A 25,678-nucleotide genomic window follows, 5' to 3' on the forward strand; every position below is an offset into this window, starting at 1 on the left:
TTCATTGTAGGGTTGAGGAGGCTCACCAAAGAGGGGTCGGGGTGGAGCATGGGGGTGTCGCTGCTTGAAATATATGAGTGGCAGTGAACTGTGGAGAAAGCAGGACCATTACTTAGTACCCAAGGCTACTCTTAATAATACATGAGGAGACGGAGAGGATGGAGTATAGGGAGAGCGAGGGAAGGAAGAAGAGATTGAGACTGACACAGACACACACACTACCACATTCTGTTCTTAGAGTGCACACATATGAAGACATAACACACAACCTCAGTGAGCTGTTTCCCCAGGAGGAACACAGTTATGTATATGCATAATTAATAATCTTACAAATCTCTTCCACAAATACCCAACACAAGGTGTCGTGACAGTCATAATTATATTACAAACACAACACACCCACAAATACCAAACACAGGGCATTCTGACTATTATAATAATATTACAAACACATCAACATTCGCTGTCAACATTTTCTACAAACACACACCTACATGCACGCACCTATACATAAACACACACACTGTGGGTGTGCATGCATTCATGTGTTTGTATGTGCATGTGTGTAAATACCTACTGCTAATGGTTGCGTTGTTCTGCATGTGTGTGTTTGGTATTGTCCTGGATGGAGAGGTTGTGTGTACGAGTGTGTGTGTGTGTGTGTGTGTGTGTGTATGTGTGGGGGCAGCAGTAGCGGCAGACTGCACTGTCAGTGTCTGTGTCTGTGTGTGTGTGTGTGTGTGTGTGTGTGTGTGTGTGTGTACTGCACTAGCGGCAGACAGTACTGCTGCTGATTGTTGAGACTGCGTGGGCATGCTGGTGAGAAACTGATACAGCCTGTGCTGGGTGGGGCAGAGAGGAGGAGAGAGAGAGAGGAGAAGGAGAAGGAAAGGGGGAGAGGCAGAAGCATTGGGGTGCATGCTAAGCAGAACACACTCTCTTCACAGATAATGTGTCTTTAGCCTTAAGCCCATGCTTGGCCTTTCTAATGCAGTAGTTCACTCACACATGATAGAGCAGCTACATGTTCATTGTGAATTGCAGCTCCTTTTCAAAATTCCCTGTTTAAAACAGAAGCGACTTTCCTTAACCCTAAACCTGACACTGACCCTAACCTTGACCCTAACTCTCCAGTGCTGCCCCAGTCAGAAGAACATATTCCCCCCCGGTGAGGAGCCCTTGTACCGCTTTTCATGCATTGCGATTTAACAGTTACATGTTAACTACCTTTAATTACTATGCCATTTATTTTTTTATTTTTTTATTTATAGTCCAAATCCTTTTGAGAATTTAGACGTTGCTGTTTATGAATGAATGGCATATGTGTACCATGGTGAGTCACTCTCATTTTGAGCTGCTCAGTTTACTTATTCATCAATGTCTGCTATACCTGAGAGACTACCACTTGTCCTAGTAAATAATTCACTTGCATTGAACACACATCCAAGAACCAAGAACAGAGAATGCTTTCCAAACCATGGATTTTACTGACCTTATTACCATCGATATTACTATTCATTAAAGAGTTAGCTCATTAGCTAATGCAGACCAAAGCAAATTTGTGTGCAGACTAGAGGGCTGCAAGCAGAAGAGGCACTGGCTTGCTACAGGTGAACATGCAAGCACAGTTGTCAGGAACATGCATGCAGTCACCAGGAATGTGTACGCCTTGAACGTGTGCTCACAGCCTCTAGGAACATGCACACACAGTCATCATGAACGTAGATGCACCGTCACCAGGAACATGCATGCACATTCGCCATGAATGCAGATGCACCGTCACCAGGAACATGCATGCACATTCGCCATGAATGCAGATGCACCGTCACCAGGAACATGCATGCACAGTCGCCATGAACATAGATGCATAGTCACCAGGAACGTGCACACACAGTCATCATGAACATGCACACACAGTTGTCAGGAACACAAAAAACAAAAAGGGGAAATAGCACAAGAGGTTTCACACTCAGCTAAGCTTCATCGTTTCTAAGTTTCCTTTCACCAAGAGTGAAGATTTAAAATAAAAATAGACAATGAATTTAAAAAATAATAAAATTAAAAACAAAATAAATGTATCCTAAAATTTTTGTTAACATACAGACATCTATCTCTGTGAGGTATTCATGGTAGATAATTATTTTTAAATCAGAACTACTAGGTCATTTAAAATGAAAGTTAAGTTTAAAAACACTTAAGGAATCATTGCAATTAAAGAACAGAGGATGGCAAATAAATGGAAAACCCCAGGAAAAGATAAAGGCTACTGCTCGACTATATAATGACATTATAAAAAAAACTAGAAGTGAATAAGCATCCCTAAACCTTCAACACAAGCTGAGCTCTATGTGTATGACTTAGCAGCTCAGGCATTCCACTGTCATCCTACAGTCCTGCATCTGCACCCAGCTCACAAAAATATTTTTTGCATAGTATCCAGTTTAGAGACCTTGTTTTTTAAATTCAGCTCAATTCATGTCATGCAACTGGTTTATCAAAAATAAAAATCCAACTATATATAAATATAAGAAACAAACGGTATGACATTAAAATGACAAAGATTTAAATAAAATTTAAAAAGTAATAACAATTAAAGAATGAAACTAGGAGTTATGAAATCATTTGAAAAAGAGGTTGGCTGACCTGCTTTTCTGCCTCCTCTGAGAAATCAGCCTAGTGCTAAGGCAACAGTCTCTGCTCACTCACTAACACACACACACTCTCACACACTCCCTCCCTTATTTATCTTTGGCTTCTGCTAGTTTGAGATTATACAAATATAATGTAACGCAAGCAGCTCCAATGTTTGTGTGTTAGGACAAGCAAGAGACTGTCTGTTTACTGGTGTGACTGTTGACTGAGTGACAGGAGGCTGCCTGCTCCCTGTCACTTCCTCTTTAATCACACACTCTCATCTGTGCCATGTCACTTAACAGCAGACAACCCTGTGTGTGTGTGTGTGTGTGTGTGTGTGTGTGTGTGTGTGTGTGTGTATATGTGAGAGAGAGAGAGAGAGAGAGAGAGAGAGAGAGAAATATTTCAAACGTTAACCTATTAAAAAACAATGCTTAATTTAGCTGAATTTCACTCACAGACCCCCCCACATGCACACGCGCACACATACACACACACACGCGCGCACACACACACACACACACACACACACACACACACACACACACGCGCGCGCGCGCGCGCGCGCGCACACGTACGCACACGCAAACAAGCACAGAACAGAAGGGAGATTCCTGTACAGGCAGGCTAAGCTAGTTCTGGCCAACCAAAGCAATGATGTCATCTTCAGTGCATCTTCAGTAACACGCTGACACACGCACACATACACACACAAACATAAACAAACCAGAAACATGCATGCTCACACACACAGACACAGAAATATACATACAAAGATATACAGACACATACACATGAAATCACACACATTCTGCCTCACACAAATACACACATACACATAAACTCATGCATGCACACCGTGCCTGGTGGCACAGTGACACACACGGTCAAACACACAGACACATATACATACAAACTCACAAACAGACTATCACACACACACAAAGTATTTACTACAAATCGTAATATAACTTTCTTTATTTCACCAGACAAACAAAAATTGGTTAAATAACCAGTAAAACAGAATTTCTAAACTATTTTCTAATGTTGTAGTACATTATACTAATGTTAAATCTTTTAAAACAGAGTGATGTCTTTACTCAAAGAACAGACTAAACTACTCTGAACAAGCAGAACTTTCTGACAAAACCACACATTATGTCACAGCCATGTAAGTCATACTGCATCAGTCACAGTCACATCACTCATGCTGCATCAGCCACAGTCACATCACTCATGCTGCATCAGCCACAGTCACATCACTCATGCTGCATCAGCCACAGTCACATCACTCATACTGCATCAGTCACAGTCACATCACTCATACTGCATCAGCCACAGTCACATCACTCAAACTGCATCAGCCACAGTCACATCACTCAAACTGCATCAGCCACAGTCACATCACTCATACTGCATCAGCCACAGTCACATCACTCATACTGCATCAGCCACAGTCACATCACTCATACTGCATCAGCCACAGTCACATCACTCATACTGCATCAATCACAGTCACACCAGTCACAGTTTACCTGGTGATTGCTGACAGATGGATTCAAATCTGACATATGACTTAAAACAGTCACTCAAATTGTCACATCTAGGTACTTTTTACATTTTTTACATTTACTTTTTAGGTAAAATTATGTAAAAGATACACAAAAATCAAATCAGATTATTTACACTAGTTGTACCAATTCAGTTAATTAAGTTATTTTCCTAAGCAGCTATACTGTTTAACAGAGCATAATCATATGGTTTATTTAATTGTTTTTATATGCCTAATCTTTTTGTAACATGTAGAAAATAGTACATTAAACAAAGAGTAGGTATATATATGGAAGTATATAGATTGGACTGCAGAGGACTGGGGTAAAGTTATTTTCTCTGATGAAGCCCCCTTCAGACTGTTTGGGACATTTAGACAAATGATTGTCCAGAGAAGAAATGGTGAGCGCTACCATAAGTCCTGTGTCATGCCAACACTGAGGCATCCTGAAAATATTTATGTGTGGGGTTGCTGCTCATCCACGGGAGTGGGTTTGCTCAAAATTTTGCCTAAGAACACTAAGGAATGGTATCAAAACATCCTCCAAAAGCAACTTCTTCCAACGATTCAGGAGCAATTTGCTGATGAACAATGCTTTTTCCAGCATGAAAGAGCATCATGTCACAAGGCAAAAGTGATAACCAAGTGGCTCAGTAAACAAAACATTGAAATTTTGGGACCATGGCCAGGATACTCCCCAGATCTCAATCCCATTGAGAACCTGTGGTCAATCGTCAAAAAGAGGGAAGACAAACAAAAACACAGAAACTGTGATCAACTCCAAGCACTAATTAGGAATGAATGGGTTGCATCCAGTCAAGATTTTGCCCAGAAGCTGATATCCAGCATGTCAAGGCAAATTGCAGAAGTCTTAACAAAGAAGGGTCAACACTGTAAATATTACCTTTTTGCTTAAACTGGATGTATTTGTCAATAAAAAGATTTAAAAAAACTTATGAAAATGCTTATAATTGTACTTCACTATACCATATGAACATCTGATAAAAGGATCTAAAAAGAATGATGGCAGTAAACCACTATGTGGACCGCCATAACCAAGTGACTGGCATAGTATACAGAAACATCTGTGCTGAATACGGGCTGGACATTCCATACACCCCCAAAGGTGGTGGAGAATGAAGAATTTAAGATCCCAAGCTTGAAGGAAACAAGAGGAGGACAAGTGGGGAATTATATTAGACAGCAAAGCACTGAATCATTTAAAAATAATACGCATTCACACATTTCACTCTGAGGGTTTGAATCTGAAAGGAAGCTGATTGCTTCAGAAAAGGAAAAAAAAGTCACACATGAAATCAGACATTCCTTCATTCTGTTTGAAACATTTCTCTATCTCACTGTCTTCGTCTCACTCTCTACCTAGTAAATGCCTGCATTTCCTAACCCATTGTAATACTTTATCATATTAAGATAAATTGGAAAATCCTGAAATAGTTCCAAATGGTCCAAAGTGCACTACAGACACACCTATCATGACACTTAAACTACTCATTCACCAGGTTGCCAAAGCAGCTATAGCAGGTAAAGCACTATGTCAATAAATTGTTTTCAATTATTTGTGTTATTACTAGAGTTCTGGTGTGTAATTTGTGAATTAAGCCTTAACTATATTGATAATTTTAAGGAAAATTTATATATACTTTAATTGGAACTCATTTTAATAATTTTCATTTATTTACTTTTCTGCTGTATATGCACTGATAGGCATATTCTTTCCCTTTTCTTCAGCATCAGCATGTACTCAAACGCAATTAGCCCTTCCCTAGTAAGCCTGTCTGTTATCACACACTGATTTGCGGGAATAGTCCATAGAAATTTCCCTAGCCTTTTCCAGCTAAATTTCAAGCAGTTGCAAAATTACAGTAGGTGTCAGGTACATCCTCATTTGTGCCGTTTCCCTTTCACGGACATGTGAGCACATGTCTGATGTGAGTGCATGTCAGTTATCACCTTTGGCCCTTTCACCTACCCCTCTGTTAGGCAAGGGTGTTATATTAGAACCCAACACCTTGTCTCCCGCTGCCCCCAACTTTGCTAGACACAAGTGCAAGTAACACAGAAATCCAATAAGAACTCCAGATGCTACCTGTTGGATGTGGAAAAGCCTTACTAGCTCTTACACTAATGCTAACACCAACTATCATGTTAGCCCTCTCGCGGCGACAGCATTCCAACTTTGCACTGCTACACAGAGACAGCAGAAAGCAGAGTATGTTAAAAGTGGGAAATCGGGAAGGGGGTGGGGTCATGACTACTAAAGAGGTAACATGCTAATCCCCTGCAAGCTGATTGGAGCTGTAAAGGGAACATACTAATCCCCTGCGAGCTGATTGGAGCAATACCCTTTAGTGTACACAGGATTTCTGTGCTCTCTTGATGCAGGGAAATCAGGCCAGGGCAGCGTGCATTACTAAACATTACAACATTCAGTACTAGGGCTGCAGAAGAAGTTCCAATTATGTAAGGAAAGGGACCCCAACCAGAAACTGGGTCATAACAGAAAGTGGGAGTAGGCAAATCCCAGAAGATATGAGATTTAATACTGCGGTTTATGATGGAGGACATATCACAAACTGATAAAGAGATTAAACAGCCATCTTAAAAGTCTCATCTCTCTACATGTGCCTACAGAGGGAGGGATTTAGGCTACCACCTGTCTTAGTATGTGCATGTCCATGTCCATGTCCATGTCTCTGGAGACAGGTAGAAAATAGATAGTTTTCTACGTAGGGGGATTTCCTCTGCCCATTTAACACTAACCCTACCTATCTGTGGCTAACTTGTCCCCATCAACAAACTCTAAAGCCCACCCTTCAGGCCACTACTATGGGAACATGTTCATCTCCTGATACAAAGGCACCTGCTTGTTTTATTTCCCAACATGCACATGAACAACTTGTATTGCGTTCCACCCACATACCGGTGCTCACTTCAGGACTCATACATCACTCAGACATGGCCTGTAAATAAATCACACAGACCTCACTAATGCACTACCACTGCAGCCTAAGAGACTGGGACAGTGAAATTGTCATCCTACCCTAAGACAAGGAATATGTCCTTTTGTGAGACTTTCATTGCATAATTTAGACCCTGTAAGGTTCTGACTGGATTCCCTATTCTTTAAGTGAGGATGAAGTGAAATAACGATGAGTGTGATGTGGCTTCCATGGTGGTTGTGCAGGATTGCTAATCTCTCTGCAGCCCCATTTGAGGAGGAGGCTCTGTATGCGTGCGTGTGTGCTTGCACGCTTGTGTGTGTATGTGCTTCTGTGTTTTCCCGCGCCGATCAGAGGCTGGCTGGAGGCCACATTATGTAATTCAAGATACCAACCACTGTGAGATGGGGAGCATGAATGTACCACAGTTCTCTCTCTCCCTCCCTTTTTCTTTCTCCCTCTCTCCCGCTCCCTCTCTCCACTTTTTTCATCCCACCTTTACCTCCTTCACATTGTACCTTCCTCTTCTCTTCCACTTTTCCTTTCCTCTCTCTCTCTCTCTTTCCTCTTACCCCTCTTCTTCTCTCTCTGTCTTACACTTTCTACTGACTCCAACTCTATAGCATTTTCATGCATCATTTTAACCTCTCCAATCTCCATCTCTTCCTCCACTTTCCCAGTTTGATTTGCCCTCCATTCTTTCCTCATTAACTGAGGGTAACCATTGGACACCGTGTGCCATCGCGTACCATGGACATGATTGAATATGAACTCACAAACATGCAAGTAAAGGAAGACTTTTGTTGCTTTAACCATGTAAGATTCATGGAAAAAGAGCATCTTACTGTGATATTAGTGGGTAGTAAACTATAAATAACATATGCGCCAACCTCATCTGTAAAAACACTGCACACTATAGGACTGAGGACACAGGAACATGCTACACAACACCTCTTTTCCCACACACACTCAGTATACAGTACGTACATTACCACATTACCTACATTATATAGTCTCCCTAAAATAACCCATATCAAAGATGGTATAGAAACCTTTCAACCCTAACCCCCCAAGACGATTAACGTGGTCAGTGTGTGTGCACATGCGTGTGTTCTTGCACTCTGAAGTGAACATTTATCTCTGGCTTTGGCCGTTATGTAAGTCCCAGGCTCATCCATGATACAGCTCTCCTGCCCATCTATTCCATGACTCACCCAGCCAACAGTAGAGAGAGAGAGGGAGGGAGAGGGTTGGGGGGCTGTCCACACATGCTGCAGACCAGCACTGCTGCACACTGCTCAGGTCGGAGGCACACATCCCCCCCACAAACCCACCTGGCTAACTTGGAAGGAGTGCATATACAGTACAGCCCTTCAGACTGCTACAGAAACAGCCAAGCCTAGGCAGCAGATGGCATGGTAGTCCTGACTCCTAGAGTATTCAGTTCCATCTGGATGGAATTATTTTTATCTACAACATAATGCCAGAAAGCAGAGGGCCTGATCAGGTCGGCTGGGGAGCTGTGGAGTGGAAGCCCCGCCCTCTCACTGATTCATTGTTTACTGTCAATATAAGAATCTTTTTTCTTTTTTTCTTTTTTCTTTTTTTGAGACGCTAATGCATCAATATATATTTTCATAATGATAGAAATAACTCATCTGTTGAACCAAAATATGAGAACAAACATCTGCATAAAGAATGCTTAAATTAACATTGTGGGATGTCAGCATGTAAGCACCCAATAAGACTCCTGTTTAATTCTCCTCAGCTCTTGACTATACAGCTGACAGATTTTCACTAAAATTTAATCCAACTGGCTATGTATTGATTTTAGTTATTCACAGGCAGAGCTAACAGTCTACAAAAGGACATAATACCAAAACTAATTATTAAGCATATACATGCAGTCATTACTATCAGCATCAACAACAAACAGGAACAAACCAACACAACAACTGGAAAAGAGGACACTGTAGTGTATAAGCAAGCAAACTTTCTAAGAGTCTTATCTGTGAGAAGCATCTCACAGATAAGAGGGTAAGGAATAAGCCTGGATAACTCAGCCCACTTACAATATGACTGACTGCTAGCCATCAAACATATAAAAGTATACACACATCAAAGTACTGTATATTTATGAAAAAAACAAAAATCAGCATTTAATATTTACTGATTTTTTTTAGATGCATGTGTACACACACAAACACACAAATGCACACACACATGCAGAGTACCTGAATGAGCGGAATCGGATAAAAATAAATTCACTCACACACACTTCCATGCATACACACACACACACACAAAGATGTGCACATGTACACACAAACACTCATGCACACAAACATGCACACACAGACACACACACACACACACACACACACACACACACACACACACACACACACACTCCATCTACCTGTTCCGGTGGCAATGCTGAAGTCAGGGCCTGTGAGAGGGCTCCCTCCCAGGCAGGCTGATGGTGGCTTGGCTGGATTTCCCTGAAGCAAGGTAGTCCCGCCAGGAAACACATGGAGCTCCCCTTACAATCCCTACATGCAGATCTCCCTTACACACACATACACACACACAATGCCACACCACACTTTCAGAGGCAACACCACACTGCTGACCACTACGCACACCTGATGCCACCACCAAGCATTTGTGCTGCTTGCTGCTTTCTTTCTTTCTTTCCCTTTCTCACTCTTCTCTCTGTCTTTAAAAGCTGCTCCCTCTCTCGCTTCTCCTCAACACTGCTTATGAGCCACCCCCCTCCCTCTCCCTCTCCCTCTCCCTCTCTCCCCCTCTCCCTCTCCTTCCTTCTCCCTCTCACTGTGTCTCACCGTCTTCTGCTCCCTCTCTCTCCTGGCTTTTTTTCCCTCTATCTTCTTTTTTTTTTAGTGTTTTTAATCCTCACGCTAAATCAGGGAAAAGCCCTGCCTGCTCCTGTACTAACTTCCATCAGTGTGAGAGAGAGACACACAGAGAGACAGAGAGAGAGAGAGACAAGGAAAATAAAGAAAGCATGTTGCCTGACTCATAGTGTGCCCAGTGGCCGAGGGAGACTACAAGCGTGTCACAGTTTAGTCCTCAGCGCCCCATGCACCCTCCCCGCACACCCCATCTCCACTGCTATTAATACACCTTCATCTAAACCATTGCTCACATCACAGCAATATATAACGGCAGATGACAACCTTCTCAGCCCCTTAATCCTAAACCACACACACTCCAACACATACATATACACATATAGTTGCACATACACTCGCACATACACTCACACATACACACAGATGCGCACAAACGCACACACAGCACTGCCCCCTGTCTCTCATGCATGGGCATGAGTGTGAATGCTTGCAATACATACTCCACAGTGAAAGGAAAACCAGCTTTCTATCTATGCCTTTTAATGCCCAGATGAGCACTGGCTGATAAAGTCCTTATACATAGGTAGTGTGTGCAAGCCCCTGTACACAACACTCACACACTCCACATACACGCACACACACACAAGCTGCCTGTAAATGCTTGCTTAACACCAGCTGTACTTCAGCTGGGGTCTGAAATAGGCAGTTGAACACAGCAGGCTGACGCACACTCACACCCAAGCACAACACACTTACACACCCACACACACCTCCAAGCACAAACACATATACAATCACTCACACACACATATATACACCCAAGGACACACACACACACACACACACACACACATACAAAGTTCTTCATGAGACACACCTGAGGCATGGTTTAGTCACACTGCATGGCAGCAGTTTCCCACACTCAGAACACAAAGGTCTGTTCACAGATGAATATGTGCTGAGTGGAACAAGTGTCGGGCCTGAAGCAGAACCTCAACACACAGTCCCCATACTACCCTGCACCCACCAGGCCCAGACCAGTACACAGGGTTAGGGATTAGGGGTCAGGGTCTAGGGCAGTGGGTTAGGGTTAATGTTAACTCATCCTGCTTGCCCTCAGCAGCACCCTCCCTCCTGGTGGATTAACTCTACATTTGGCCTATTCCTATAGCCAGAGATTACTCCAGCTGTGGACTGTACAGAGCACAAAGCGGAATAACCAAAAGGGAGTCACAGTGGGACCCACCGTGCTTCCCACTCAATCAGCTTGGAATTCCAGGGAATGCACCCATCATACTAGGCCCACCCCCACCCCCAGCGCAGCCCCACTGCACTTCCCACCCAATCAGAACTCCCATGGCAACAGCTGCCAAAGAAGAACCAAGCAACGGCCTACATCTTATGCAAGATGGTGAAGCTTTGCCAGAAAGCAATCTCTCACACATACACACACACACACACACACACACTCCCCTTCTCTTTCTCTTCCCGCTCCTCCAAACAAGCCATTTGTCAAACACTCATGCGCACACACGTACATTTCCGGAACTTTCTCCCTTGTTTCCCTCTCATCACATAAATGTGGACATACCACTTTCTGGATTTAACACTGGGTTGTTTGCCGCACCTTGTTCTCTCAACCCCTCTTTCTCACCTCCCCCCATCTCTCTCTCTCTCTCTCTCTCTCTCTCTCTCTCTCAGGTTTCCCTCCTCTTACTTCTGAATCTCTTTAATCAACAAATTAGTAAATGGGTTAAATCCCACATTTTAATGTGTACTTAATCAAACCTAGGTCATATCAGCAGAACACATTCCAGTAGGTTTTAGCTAATCCCTGAATGAAACTCTTCAGTCTAGTGCTTCACTGTGAGGATTTTAAAGTGAGAGGTTTAATGCTGAGATTGGTAGGCCATGTAACATAGACTCGTCTCTCCATCCAGGGTTTCAATGCATCTCAGAATACCATGTGTGGTGTTTGTGCATGATGCTTCTCGTAATTTGGTGTGACAAATCGGGTCATCTTATATATATGTATGTATGTGTGTGTGTGTGTGTGTGTGTGTGTGTGTGTGTGAGAGAGAGAGAGAGAGAGAGAGAGAGAGAGAGAGAGAGAAAACTCTAGTCTTTGCGAGGATGAACACAGCGGTGAGTTTTCACTGCCCACAGAAAACATGCAGATTTATAACAAAATGGTTTCACATAAAAAGCACACACACACCTCTCACATAGGCGAGTGTCTAATGCACCCATGCATCTGTAGAAGTGAAGACTAATAAACCTGAACAAAGATACCTAAGACACGCCACTGATGTGTGAAGTACAGACACTCACCTACATTCAGCTGTGAAAGTGAGGATACCCTAACACACCAGCGCAAAGGGACATAGAGAAGACATATCAACAGAAAAAAAGTTTTGTATTGACTGAGCTACATGGCAGGGTATTTAAACCTCTAAACCACACTCAGACCTGGCCCAAAACATAACCCTAACTATTACACTAACACTAATTCTTACTGTGATCAAAACACTGACCCTAACCATAACCCAAATCTGTTGCTTTTTACTTGTATGGATATATGCATACTATAAAACATAATACACAATAATTTAATGGTATCACACAAACAAAAAAATGTTTTAATGCTTTATTGAGATTTAACTCACTTAACTCACCTTAACTCACCTCCATTCAACTGTAACAGCAGATTAAAAGACTGTTAATACAATAAAGCATAGAATAATCCCACTGTGTAAGAACCGATTCACTCAGTAGATTTAAAAGAAATCAGACCTGCAAAAGACACTGAAGCTCAAAGGTTTAAAGCCATAAACAACAGCACTACAGGAAAGATAGGGAGAAAAATTAGTATGCCCTTCAGGTGGACAGCAGCTTGACAGAGGTCAAGAACTGCTTCCTCCTCTCTGTTGTCTCTTCTTCCTCCTCACTGTTCTCTTTTCTCTTTCTCTTCTTGGGCCATCGAGCTCTCACAAGCTCTGGCAACAAGAACGCATTTTTCAGGAAATGGAACTCATGAACCTGACCCCAGATCAGCCATCTTTCCATGAAGAAGCAGAGCCCTGCTTCCTTGTCTGTAGAGGTAAAATACAAACAGACTACAGGTGACATCAGCTACAGCATGACCCAGTTTTGGTCTCTGGTAACGGAACATCAAGCTGGAGGTAGAGAGAACAGCACAGCGGCCTTTGCGCATAGCGGGGTGTGTGTGTGTATGGGTGTGTGTGTGTGTGTCAGGGTAAGCCCTCATGCAGTAGATGGAAGTGCAGTTGGTGGAAGACAAAGCAATGTTTAATCATTTTAGACAGCAACGTCACAGGTATACTCTGGATACAACTGGATCTTGGGCCATAATCCTATTTCGGGGTCTCTCAGTGCTCTCAGTCATTCTAAAGTGTTGCAATGGTGCATTGAAGATAACGACATTCCAGACAGCAACTGGTCAGAAGCCCTGTGTGTTGTGCTGCATGTTTCATATAAGGAATTTGATTGGTACAAGAAACAAGAGTCAGGGATGAGATACTGCATGGAAAAGAAGAAAGCATTCCACACACACACACACACACACACACACACGCGTGCTTACGCTTCTTCATCACCCTCGGTGCATTTCTCCAAGTGTCTCTTGTCCTGCTTGACCCTTCCCTCTCTGCAAGTCTGGGAGGTGCAGGGCATGGGAACACTTCACACTGCCTCCTTCCACACGTAACCCACCACCTACTCTCTCTCTGCCCTTTTTTTCCCTCTTTTCTCCCTAATCTATCTTTAACATTCAGTTTCTCTCCTGGGTCTCCCCCAATACCTAATGAGGAATCATTCAACACCCGCCTCACTTCCCCACCCAGCCTGAAAAACAAATCACTTTTCTTTCTTTCTCTCTCTCTCTCTCTCTCTCTCTCTCTCTCTCTCTCTCTCTCCTCCCCCCTCCCACACTTTGCCAGTTGGACACAGGGAACTGCACCTGCACAGGCAGCCTCATGTTGGTTCCGTTGCCCTAGCAACTGCCACACTGGGCTCTGCTTGTGCAAACCATTAGGCATCTCCAGTGCAGTGGTTGGGCATGCACTCACACAACCACGCACACGTGCATAATATACTTGTGCTCTCACACACATGCGCGTGCATGTTAACAAACCCTGCCGCCACACAAACCCCCTTACTAAGGTTCCTGGCCAAGAAGCCTTCAGTTCCTGTGTCTGGGAAAGGGGTATGGACTCTAAATAAAGGCATGTTCATAGAATAATAATCTAGGGTTGTTTTATATATTGTTCAAATATCATTATCACAATATAAATTTCATATTATTGGGCAAATTGAAGATGTTCATTGAGCTGACTGATCACATACATCACACTTACACTCAGCATTTACCGTCATTTATGAAACAACTCATACATTCTAATGGATGTAAAATATTAGTAATCAAACAACAGCCTGTTATTAGCAGGAAATGAACATAAGTCTGAGTTGTACGTCCAGCTTATCTATCCCTATCCATAACACTTTCTCTATCAGTCTACAGCTGCCGATCAGGATGTCAAGTGCCGACCTGTTTATCCTTTATCCAACACATAAGCATTAGACCCTCATGTGAAAAAACAAACAAACAAACAAATAAAAAACAATAACTGTCAGATGGTGTGCCATGTTGCTACAACAAAAACAAGACGTTCTGACTCAATGTGAGTTACAGGGCGTGTGTGTGGGGGGGGGGGGGGTTATGTGTGTAAGAGACAGAGGGGGAGACAAATGTGTAGGAGACAGACATGTGAGAGAGAGAAAAAAATGTATGAGAGAGAGTGAGAGAGAGAGGTGTATAAGAAGGAGAGAGACATCTGTAAGAAACAGAGAGACAGATGTATGGAAGACAAAGAGGTAGACATGTGTAAGAGACATAGAGGCAAACAAACAAACAAACAAAAACAATAACTGTCAGATGGTGTGCCCTGATGCTGCAAAAACATGATGTTCTGACTCAGTGCAGGGCGTGGGGGGCTGACGTGCGTAAGAAAGAGAGAGAAAGACAGACAAGTGTGTAGGAGACAGAGACAGACATCTGTAAGAGAGAGAGAGAGAGAGAGAGAGAGAGAGAGAGAGAGAGAGAGAGAGAGGTGGACAGAGAGACACACACACATACACAGGTAAAAACATTTACATTTATGACACTTAGTTGACAGCAAATGACTGAAAACAATTCAAGCAAATGAGGGTCTTGCTGCAGGTTAGGGCTCCGGGGCTCAGCAGTGGCTACTTGGTAGTAATGGGGCTTGATATAGCAACCTTCTGATTACTAGTGAAGTACCCTAACCATTGAGCTACCACACACCAGGAGGGAGGGAGGGAGGGAAAGAAAGAAAGAGAGAGAGAGAGACAGACAGACAGACAGACAGACAGACAGACAGACAGACAGGTGCACGAGACAGAGAGAGAGAGACAGACATGTGTAAAAGAGAGACAGCCAATAGCTATTTAGGGATAACTAGGGTTAGCTACCTGGGAACGGGGTATAAGCTAAATTCTTATAATCAGCAAACTACCCAGGAGTTAGGCAGGGGTGGATCACCAGCATCAGCTGTTGATCTTCTGAACATCAGCATATTTTCATACATTTGTATCTGGGTATGCAGGCACTCGCTCGCATGTGTGTCTCCATTTAAGTTGTTTGTAACGGAATGGCTACAGTAACATGTGCAGCACAGACAGTCCAAAAAATGCTTTAACACACCAATTTCTGCTCCCATATGTCAACCCAGTCAGGAATGCTATATAGCACCCAGACACAGAAATAGAATTTTCTGAATCAATTCACCACATAAGCTCTGATGCAAGAACATACACACGCACAGGCACAGGCACACACGTGCACATATATACACACACACACAAACATGCTTGCACACACATGAACATGAACACGCGTGTGCGCCCACACACACACAGAGCAGCAGCAGGTGGGTGGTGGTTCGTTATTACTCAGCCTAGTCTGATAAACAGACAGTGCTTGACAGACATTCAAAATGAAAGTCTGAATAGAATGCAGGCTCTGTGTGTGGGTGGAACAGAAAGAGAGAGCGGGAGATAGAGAGAAACAGAGGGAGAGAGAGAGAGGTGGATAGAGAAAGAGAGAGATAGAGGAGAGAACAAATGAAATACAAAAAAATAGGCTGTAGAGAAAAGGAAGCAGAGAGCTTAAGTCTTGCTCTCACTTCATATTTGAGAGTGAACACCTCCAAGAGGAACCAATCTGAAGGAATTAGGTGCTCCTCCAGGGAGGCGACACTGATTGACGCCTTTATGGCTCGCAGTGCTAAGGTTAGGAAAACAGTTCAATTAAAAAATATGGTTTTCCCAAGAAAGTGCTGGTAAAAACAAACAACAAGTTATTTCAAAAAGCTAAAACACACACACTTTATACATTTTAAGATTATCTACAAATATTCTTTTTTATTTTTGAAAGAAATGTTTGGGGTGCATTTAACTGGCTATTTTCTGTCACAGATATCTCATTGTATGAAAAAACAGATAACATGTCTGTTATGGATTGCAGAAACACCTTGGTTCAATTTCACTTGGTTCAATTTTTTTGATATTCTCAGCATGGACTGTTTTGGGCTATCAGAAACTTAATTTAAACACCAGCACTCCTGCTTAAGGTCAATTTCTCAGAGACTTTTCTGATGCCTTTCTAATCCTAACCCTAACCCTAGTTTCTTCTGAATCCAGTAGACCTATGCTGTACAACCGCAATCACATATTTTGAAATTCCCCTCCTTAGCATTAAAAAAAGTATTTTGCATTAAATTGGTTAGATATTAGTTACTGAAAAACTGACAGCCTTCAGATGATTAAAAAGAAGCATGTAATTATTTCTCATTTTCTGAAGTCACTTTCCTCCTTCTGTGTCAGAGGGGGATTAGATGGCGATGGTCCAATAGGCCCAAATGTGCATGTCACTCAATTGAACAAGAAAAAAATCCTTGTTCCCAATTTCTCTGTACACACCACACACACACACACACACACACACACACACACACACACACACACACACACACACACACACACACACACAAAAAAAGTGAAAGTTTTCTGTTAGGTTTGCATTAAGTTATACATACAGGGCTGAACCTGTTTGCAGCACATCTGTTGTAGTTACTGTTGCTAAAACAGTGGGTAATTCCAGCCTTTGGCGGAAGGTGGGGGGTGGGGGGTGGGGGTGCGGGGTTGCTTGCAACACACACTTTTCAAAGTAGTCCCAGAATATTATTTTCATTTAGTCATTAAATCTGTTCTTCAATAATATCCAGACTCACAAACTAAATAACTATCCAAAAAATGTTGACTTTTTGACCCTATAAGGCTGGAGTACATTGATCAAATACACACCAAAAATGACTATCAGACTCCATCACATTCTGACACAATTCAACAGAACATAGGTGTTTTCATGCCTAAAAATGGACAGAGGTCAGGAAGTGAGTCACATTAACATTAACGTAAACATTTAAGCACATGTTTGGCATAAAACACTGATGAAGCTTTTTAGTTTCGACCCTGATTGGCCTGCACAGAGCACTGTAGTACACAATCAGCTTTTAAACCTTTAAAAATATCACGCAGGTTACATATTTGCAAGGTGGACACAAATAAGAATTAAATAAGCTGTTCAGAGGTCAGAAGGATAATTTGTGCAAAATAAGGTTGATACCATCTTTCAAGATTCAAGATTCGAGCAGAATAGGGAGCCTTTTACACATGTGGCCAACCTAAATGTGTGAAATGTGAAATGTGTGAAATGTACATGTGTGAAAGAAATGTGCATACATAAATATCTAATAGGTTTATGAATTAAAAGTCCATGCTTATGTCACTAAAAATTAATCATATATTTTAAACTTACAAATTTACATACTAAAGTCAATTAAGATGAAGATTTATATTATAGCAAATCTTCGACCCTTCGACCCAAAATATGGGGTGTAATATGCCAAATGTTGTTTCTCTATGACCATTTACTTCAGATTTTACCAATCCTGGCAATAACAATGAACCAGTGAAATATTATATATATATATATATATATATATATATATATATATATATATATATATATATATATATATATATATATATATATATATATATATATATACACACACATATACACATACACATACACACACACATGATTTAGCAGGTCCTATGCTGACTCGCAAGCCTTGTGGACCATTTCTGCCCAATGGGCCCAAAGGTTGATATATGAAGACCTGAAGGTTTTGCCTATGCCTCTGACCACAGTTTAACCCCACACTTGACCTCTGACTGATCAGGCAGGGTGGGGCGAGTTAGCAGAGGTCACAGCATAGCCTGCACATGCAGCATAAGCACAGGACACGTGATGGCACAAGGAGGGGCAGCGGGACAGGCTGAGGAACAGCTCTATTACTCTTAAGAAGGTGTGCGTGAATATAAGCCTAAATATACAATTCATGGCTAGCAGGATTTGGAAACACTGCTTTACACCCCTCATACACTAGCATTATTGCAGGCTGCTGTTGTGTGTAGTGTGTCCATATACAACTCAGAAAGACAACACATAAGTGGCGAGCTAAGCTACAGACAGGTCTGACTGTAATAGTGAAATTCTGGCTGATAATTCTATCCTAACTAGGTAATTTGATCACAGTTCACCACATCTGTCAGTGTATTGTATTCTCATCCTGGCAAAGTTTGATAAATATTGCCGCCAGTCACCCCCAGTCATCACGGTAGTGGGAACAGTGCACTGTATAGGCAGTCAGTGAGCACCGGAGGTGGTCAGTGAGCCCGGGAGGTGATCATTAACAGGTTGCCATGTCATCAGACATGCATAAACAAAGAACATTCCTGCCTGATGATAGAAGGGGATGCAGAATTAAGGTGTTCCTCCTGGTTAATGAGCTACAACGCAGTGCACTGGTGTTTGCTCTTTTCGTGGATATCGACAATCTCCTGTAATAGTTGGTAGTGCTCTGTAGCACTGTCCTAACCAGCTGTGGGCTGGTCACACAGAGACATCGAGGCATGATGGGTTCCCTCCACATTCAAAGTCAGCCTAAAAACACTAACACGGCACAAACAATTGTTCTATATTTCACTACACTTTAAGAACATCAGAAAGGCATGTTCAGAACCCAGTCAAGTGGTTTCATTTACATCACTGTGTCCATGGTCTGAGCTTCAGTCTCTCTCTTCAGTCTATTGTACTTTGTTTAAAGATTTCTGTTCTGGTCCACTGTTGTTGTTTCATTAGAGCAGTGAGAACCCAGCTGCAGTACTCTGGCTGTTATGCTATATGTTATATTATATAACTATACAGTCTAGGTCGAACATCCCGCATCTATGCTCGTTACTACGGTCTGGTTTGAATGTCCGGCAGCTATGCTCGTTACTACGATCTGGGTCGAACGTCCCGCAGCTATGCTCGTTTCTATGGCCTGGGTCGTACATCCCGCTGCTATGCTTGTTACTACAGTCTGGGTTGAACATCCTGCCAGACAGAGTTAGGAAAATCCAATTAAAGCACTATCCTGTTTGGAAGAGGAGCATGCTGAATTACAACACAGAAATAAATCAAAAGTGACACTAGTACATTGTTTTCAGTTGGGATATTTCTATACATTTGGGCAGTGAGGAGCTTGAGGGGAAGGTTGTTATTGTAATTCTTTGAAAAGTGGCTTGTACGCTCAGTCCCTCTAAAGTTCTGCTGTTTTATAGTACCTGGTCAGAACATTTTCCACATGTCAGTCTCTGCTTATCCTGTATGCTTCATGCTTTACTAAGGCTGTTATTGTATTTGAGAAAAATTATATTTTTGGAAGAGAGAGTTTTAGAAAACAAGTTGAAATTCACGAACAATGACTCTCAAGCATAGTCATGCTTGTACTTGCAACGACCAGCCATGCAGGCACCCACAACGTGACAGTAAGATCAGTCATATCAGTCAATCAGCCATTGACTCCTCTCCACGTGCCTAGCAACAAGCTGTCTGAGAAAAGTAAACATAAGAGCCCTACAAGGGGCAGGGGATCCTCACTACCTGTATATTTAAGAGGGCAGGGCTCCTCACTTCCTATATGTAAATGAGGGGTGGGACTCCTCACTTCCTGTTTGTTTAAATGTCACAAATCATGTCACTTGAGCATTCCAGCTTGCACCTGAGCTCATAAGGTACACACACACACATACACATGCATACTCACACTCATTCATGCACACACATACACATTCATACACACGATCATACCCACATACATATACTCATATGCACATGCACACACATACACACTCATAAATGCACACTCATGCATACACATACACATACATACACTCATATACACACTCAAACACATATGCACACAAATGCATGCATAAACATGTATACTCACATACATACACAAAAACCAGACTGGTCTTGGCCAAGGTTCCATCTGGTAATAAGTTAGTCACCCTGTGATACACCGTAGAAACACAGCACACTGCCAAAACCATAAAAGCGTCAGGCTTTGAAGTGATGTGTAAGGATTATGAAATGTTGCACAAAGAGCATGTGCTTGACTGGCAGGCCAAGGGACTGAAGGAGCTCCCTTCTGTAGCCATGACATAAGTACATGCTGTCATGCATCTCAACAGAGGGAACTCAGTTCTCCTGCCTGTTGTTATTACTATCATTGTGTGTGTGTGTGTGTGTGTGTGTGTGTGTGTGTGTGTGTGTGTGTGTGTGTGTGTGTATGTATGTGTGCTTCCTCTCAGCCAATTTCATTTTCAAGGCCACAAAATGGAACAAATTGAAGGCCAAAGCATTCTTTGTACTGCTGGCTGAAGAATCTGCTAACAGACTGACATGTGCCATAAATAGTATGAACTTGACTTCTCTGTGGAGAAGGAAGGCCATGGATATGGTACATGGAAGCAGGCATGTTGAAGTATAGGGTTTCATTTAGGGTTAACCCTAAACATAACTCTCTGAATAAACAGAAGCAGGCATGTTGAAGAGCCAGGCTGTGGGTGGTGCAAAGGAAATGGCCGGAATTCCCAAGGAATGACGGTACTAACCCTAATGCTACTCACAACAACAGAATGTGGACATGTGATGGCATGCAGACTGCACTTCCTGTCCAGCCAGTTCTGCTCTTGGCACAGATATGGGGAGGAGAGGGGAGGGGAGAGGAGGAAAGGAGAGTGCTGAAATAGGTTCAAAAGCAGTAGTGGAGGCACGTGTTTTTACCAGTTCAGCACCAGGAACAATTAATGGAACCACTTATGTTACAGTAGAAACAGAGCAGCCCTCTCCACTAACCTGCATCTGCATATACAGTGAACAAAAATATTCAAGTGAATCACCATCAGTTTATGACCTGGAATGTAACAGTTTTATAACTACATTGGTCCTTTATTACTGATTGCTTTTTTCCATTAAAGTACTACTTTAGTCTATAGTTTCTATGACTTCTTTTATTTCTGTGTAATGTCTCCAGTGTGAAAAATTCCCTCCCAGCAGGCACTCTTATGAAACTCAGTTATTTATGTTGTTTTTCTACAAGGACCAGATGCAATAAGTATGCAAAAGGAATTTATTATAAAATAACATAACAAACGTTTGTCCTGTGTTTTCAAGAAGGGTTCACACTTTACACACTGACAATAAAAGGCTGAGTCTGAGTATCTGAAACAGACTACAAAAAAGACCACAAAACATATTTTTTAAAAGGTAAGGACAATCACTCAAATGTAAGGCAAATTGTTTTTTTTGTTTGTTTTTTTACCAATTCAGCACTGGAAAGAAAATATGCAAGGTAGTTCACTAAGGTATATTTTTCCATACCACACACATAGCATTAACTATTCTGAATAGCACTTAAATACACTTCCGTCAGTCTACGCCTGGTCTGTTATGACTTGCTTATAATAGGAAACTGTAACACTCCACTGCTATAGAGATCCTTATACTACAGGAAGAAGCGCAAACAAAACTCGCTGAAAATCTTTCGGAAAAGTTAACAAATGGATCAGCCTTACCATATGCTACATTTTATTCCTTGCACAACTGATGAAGTACCTCTGTCTGAAACATCACATTTCTCTGAAAATGTGCACTTCACTATAAGTGCACTTCACTTCATCTTTTACTACAGTACACAGCAGTTACTCACCTGGAATCTTCTTCAGATATATATATATATATATATATATATATATATATATATATATATATATATATATATATATATATATATATATATATATAAAATCAGTTATATATAACAAGAGATTCCCATTCAATTTGCATTCTTCTGACAATCTATTATAAACCACTGTGCATCTTAGCGGAACTAATGGCTGTGAAGTTAGCCACTGAAAAAAAAACAACAGGACAGACAATGGGTCACATCAGTGTCCTACGGCTTTCCTTTACCCCTGTATATCCCACCCTAACATTAACCCTATCCCTCTTTCTGCTCGGTAAACTCCAACCCAAGCATGACTTCTACCACTTGAAGAAATTCAGCATTTTCTTTCTGCTGGACCAGAAACTAGACAAGCATCCATTCTGCTCCAGAAATGGATACTCCAAGCTGCTCACTGAGTGAGAGAAAAAAGGAATGGAAACTTACCTTTTAGGTTTTTGGGATTGTTCTGTTTAGTGCGCGGCATTTTCTGTTCTTTTTTTTGCTAGGGTGGTTTCTTGGGTGGAGGAAGGGGGTTTGTTCCACCAGGTTTGTTTCACTCAATGATGCATCGTAGGAACAGGTGATGCGTGGAACACCAGAGTTCTTGGACTCCTGCACGACAGTGAAAAAAAGATCAAAATTCACAGGTGGAAAAAAAAAAATGCAATCTCCGCAAACACTTTTGGTCATTATTGCATACCACCAGTCATTACTAAACACTGCTGGTCATTAGTGAGTCTGAAAAGTCTGTGTGAAATGCTGAGGTAAAATGTTGCAGTGCAACCTTGCTCTTCGTGCCTTCACCAGCACTCTACCCACTGGGGATCTTACCCTTTGCCCTCCTGTGTCCAGCTGACCACACGGACAACCACCAAGAGCTGGTGGGTGGTTGGGTTTGAGGTGCAAGCATACACAGAGTGGAGATAGTCTCCAGGATTTGCTGATATCTAGGTCACACAAGTGTGGGCTATATACATCTGTCCCAAGAAACATGGGAAAAGGGCATGGGACATAGGACATAGGACAAGAGGGCCCTGACGATGTGTCGTTCCTGTGTGTGCCCCGCTTATAGCTGTCAGGGATTGGTGAGTCTGATACTTCATCACAAATAAAAACAAAATCCTGCCATAGCCCACAACTATGTGCCAAGACCAGGCCTTTCTGCAGCAGCAGATATGAAACACCCACTTTTGACTTTTATGCAAATTGCTTAACACACACACAGCAAAAGTGTGGGGCGTGGGTACACTCGTGCTAAATGTTTCCATACATCAACCTTACACAAAAAACAAACACAGAAAAGAACACAGATCTGCAAATACCAGACCAACCCTTGATTTAGTAATGACGTAAGAAGTGAATGCAAGCGAAAACCTGCACCTGCGTTTTCGAATGAGCTAAGCAGTCTCTATAATGGGCAGTCTCTATAAGGACTCTGGTGGCCAAGAATCTGTTTTCGTTTGCCTGTCCTCGGCTGTAGACTATTGTTGCGCGGGGTGAGGGACTCTTTATGCCTCACCTAGAAGGTACGCTGGACCGTCAACTCCCGCTGTGCCACGGTTTACCAGCCAACGTTTCGACTGGCGATATTACATAATACTTACTACGAGTGTACGGGCTTCTCACCATGCAGCGCTGCATGCGCGCTCTTTAGCAATGACATCACCTCCCGGAGTCGTCGTTGGCGATACTGAGCACTGCGCATGCACCAGGTCATACGGACTACTAGGACGGCGAAAGTCATGGCATCACGCACCTAGTGAATAGCCCCAGGCGCACAGACAAAATACTTCAAAGGCTTTAGAGTGAGAGTACAAAGTGTTCAGCAGCAAATGGAACGTGCTGTCAGTCGATGAATTAGGGAACACCCCGGAACTCGACTATCGGGACCTGCAAAGCTGCGAATAGACGCGTGTGGAAGTGTCGTTGGCCCGCACTGTTTTAATTCCTTTCAGAATTCCTGAACAAAACACCACAAGGATATGTATGAAGAAACATTACTGAGGAGCTATTTCCTACAAAATTAACATTGCAGTTCATGATCTTACTAGGCCAGTCTAAATAACCCATAGCTGTTTAATTTCAGACAACATTCAAACAGCTGTGAGATGTGAACACGTGTTAAACCCAAAGGGACTATAACGCAACATATTCGTTATTAATACCGTAATACGGAGATTTTTAAACGCTACGAAAATAACGTGAGAAGTGAGTATAGCGCATTATGCCTCCAAGATATAGCCTACATGAGCGCGCCGTAACAGAGGGCGGAGCCGGGGAAAACCCCTCCGAGTCCTCCGCAACAGGACGCGAAAACACAGTTCCTCAATTCGACAAAAATTCCATTTAAATATCCGCAACACTCCGCCACAAGATGCAATGATCCAAGATTGTTTACATTCTGTAATAAAGAAAACGCGATCTTAGCTTACCTATCGTCGCCAGAATATTTCTTCAGCAACACTCAAGCTATACTGCGGGCTTGATAAACATTTTACACACACACGCACACACACACACACACACGCACACACACACCACATTAAAATGCTGCAGACGTCTACTCCAAAACAGAGGCGTTCCGGTGAGCTACAAAACACGGGCCGGCTCGGAAAAGACCGTGAATCATACAGTAACATCACGTAGAACTATTTTTAAAACTTATACGCGTCTTTATCAAGTTTAAGTTCACAATACCATTAAGGGGTAACCCTCATTCGTTTGTTAGCTGCATATCTTGGTCTTAGAACAGCGGTAGCTACATGAGCGCGCACTGGACAAAACAGTGCCATGCTTCCCAGAACAGCTATTTTATTATGACACACAAACACGCTTATTTCCGCAACCATCTGGTACTTACAGGTGCAGTCCTAATTGTAGAAATTTCTACTATCATACACCTTAACGGTCAGAGGGAAAGATCTGTTTGTTTGTTTTTTTTTTCTCTACCCTCTCTCACTTTCTATTGCAGGAAACCGACAGGCCCACTGACGTCAACGGGGGTCCCGTCTCCGCCTACTAACCAGAGGAAGTGCTACGAGGGAGATTCGCAACTGTCGATAAACTGCTGAAGAAAAACTTGTCATTTAATGAAACTTCTCTGTATTTAGCGCTTGATTTATTAAGTTTTGAAAATAATTATTCCCTTGATAAAACTGTGACAAAGTAACACCGATAAGTGGCAGGTCTATAAATATTTCGAAAGTGTCGTTGCTCGTTACACCCCTTTAGTATCACCCATTTGCACATAGTTTAGGACTGACGGTTTTCCCGGAGGTTCCTTGTTGTCAGGTCACGTTGTGTCCCTCTGCTATTGCTCGGGTTTTCCCTTGCAGACCTCAGAAAACAATGGCGAATCCAAGCCGTGACCATAATAATATTTAAACCTGTCACAGAAAATGTATGCTGAAGTATATCGAAACGAGCTGT

The 25,678-nt window shown here is 42.3% G+C and overlaps 1 protein-coding gene across 10 annotated transcripts in view; it reads right to left on the reverse strand.

The window, feature by feature from the left end:
* The window catches only part of hivep1 (HIVEP zinc finger 1), a 48,573-nt gene extending 23,343 nt beyond the window's left edge, over positions 1 to 25,230 (reverse strand). For 3 of the 10 annotated variants that reach the window (XR_014117211.1, XR_014117212.1, XM_081697742.1), the window contains exon 1: positions 9,566 to 12,340. Coding sequence is in view for 8 of the 10 variants with exons in the window: in XM_081697742.1 (XP_081553868.1) it covers positions 9,566 to 9,679 (114 nt within the window). In the remaining 2 variants the exon portion in view is untranslated. Of the gene's footprint in view, positions 1 to 9,565; positions 12,341 to 22,693; positions 22,862 to 23,080; positions 23,785 to 23,853; positions 24,656 to 24,681; positions 24,777 to 25,109 lie in introns of those variants that run through there. The other 7 variants (XM_081697760.1, XM_081697762.1, XM_027014925.3 and 4 more) reach the window with 7 other exon arrangements.
* Between the last annotated feature and the right edge of the window lie 448 nt (positions 25,231 to 25,678).

The sequence above is a fragment of the Electrophorus electricus genome, chromosome 2, assembly GCF_041902795.1.
Source record: "Electrophorus electricus isolate QZ-2024a chromosome 2, ASM4190279v1, whole genome shotgun sequence".
Lineage (NCBI taxonomy): Eukaryota > Metazoa > Chordata > Actinopteri > Gymnotiformes > Gymnotidae > Electrophorus > Electrophorus electricus.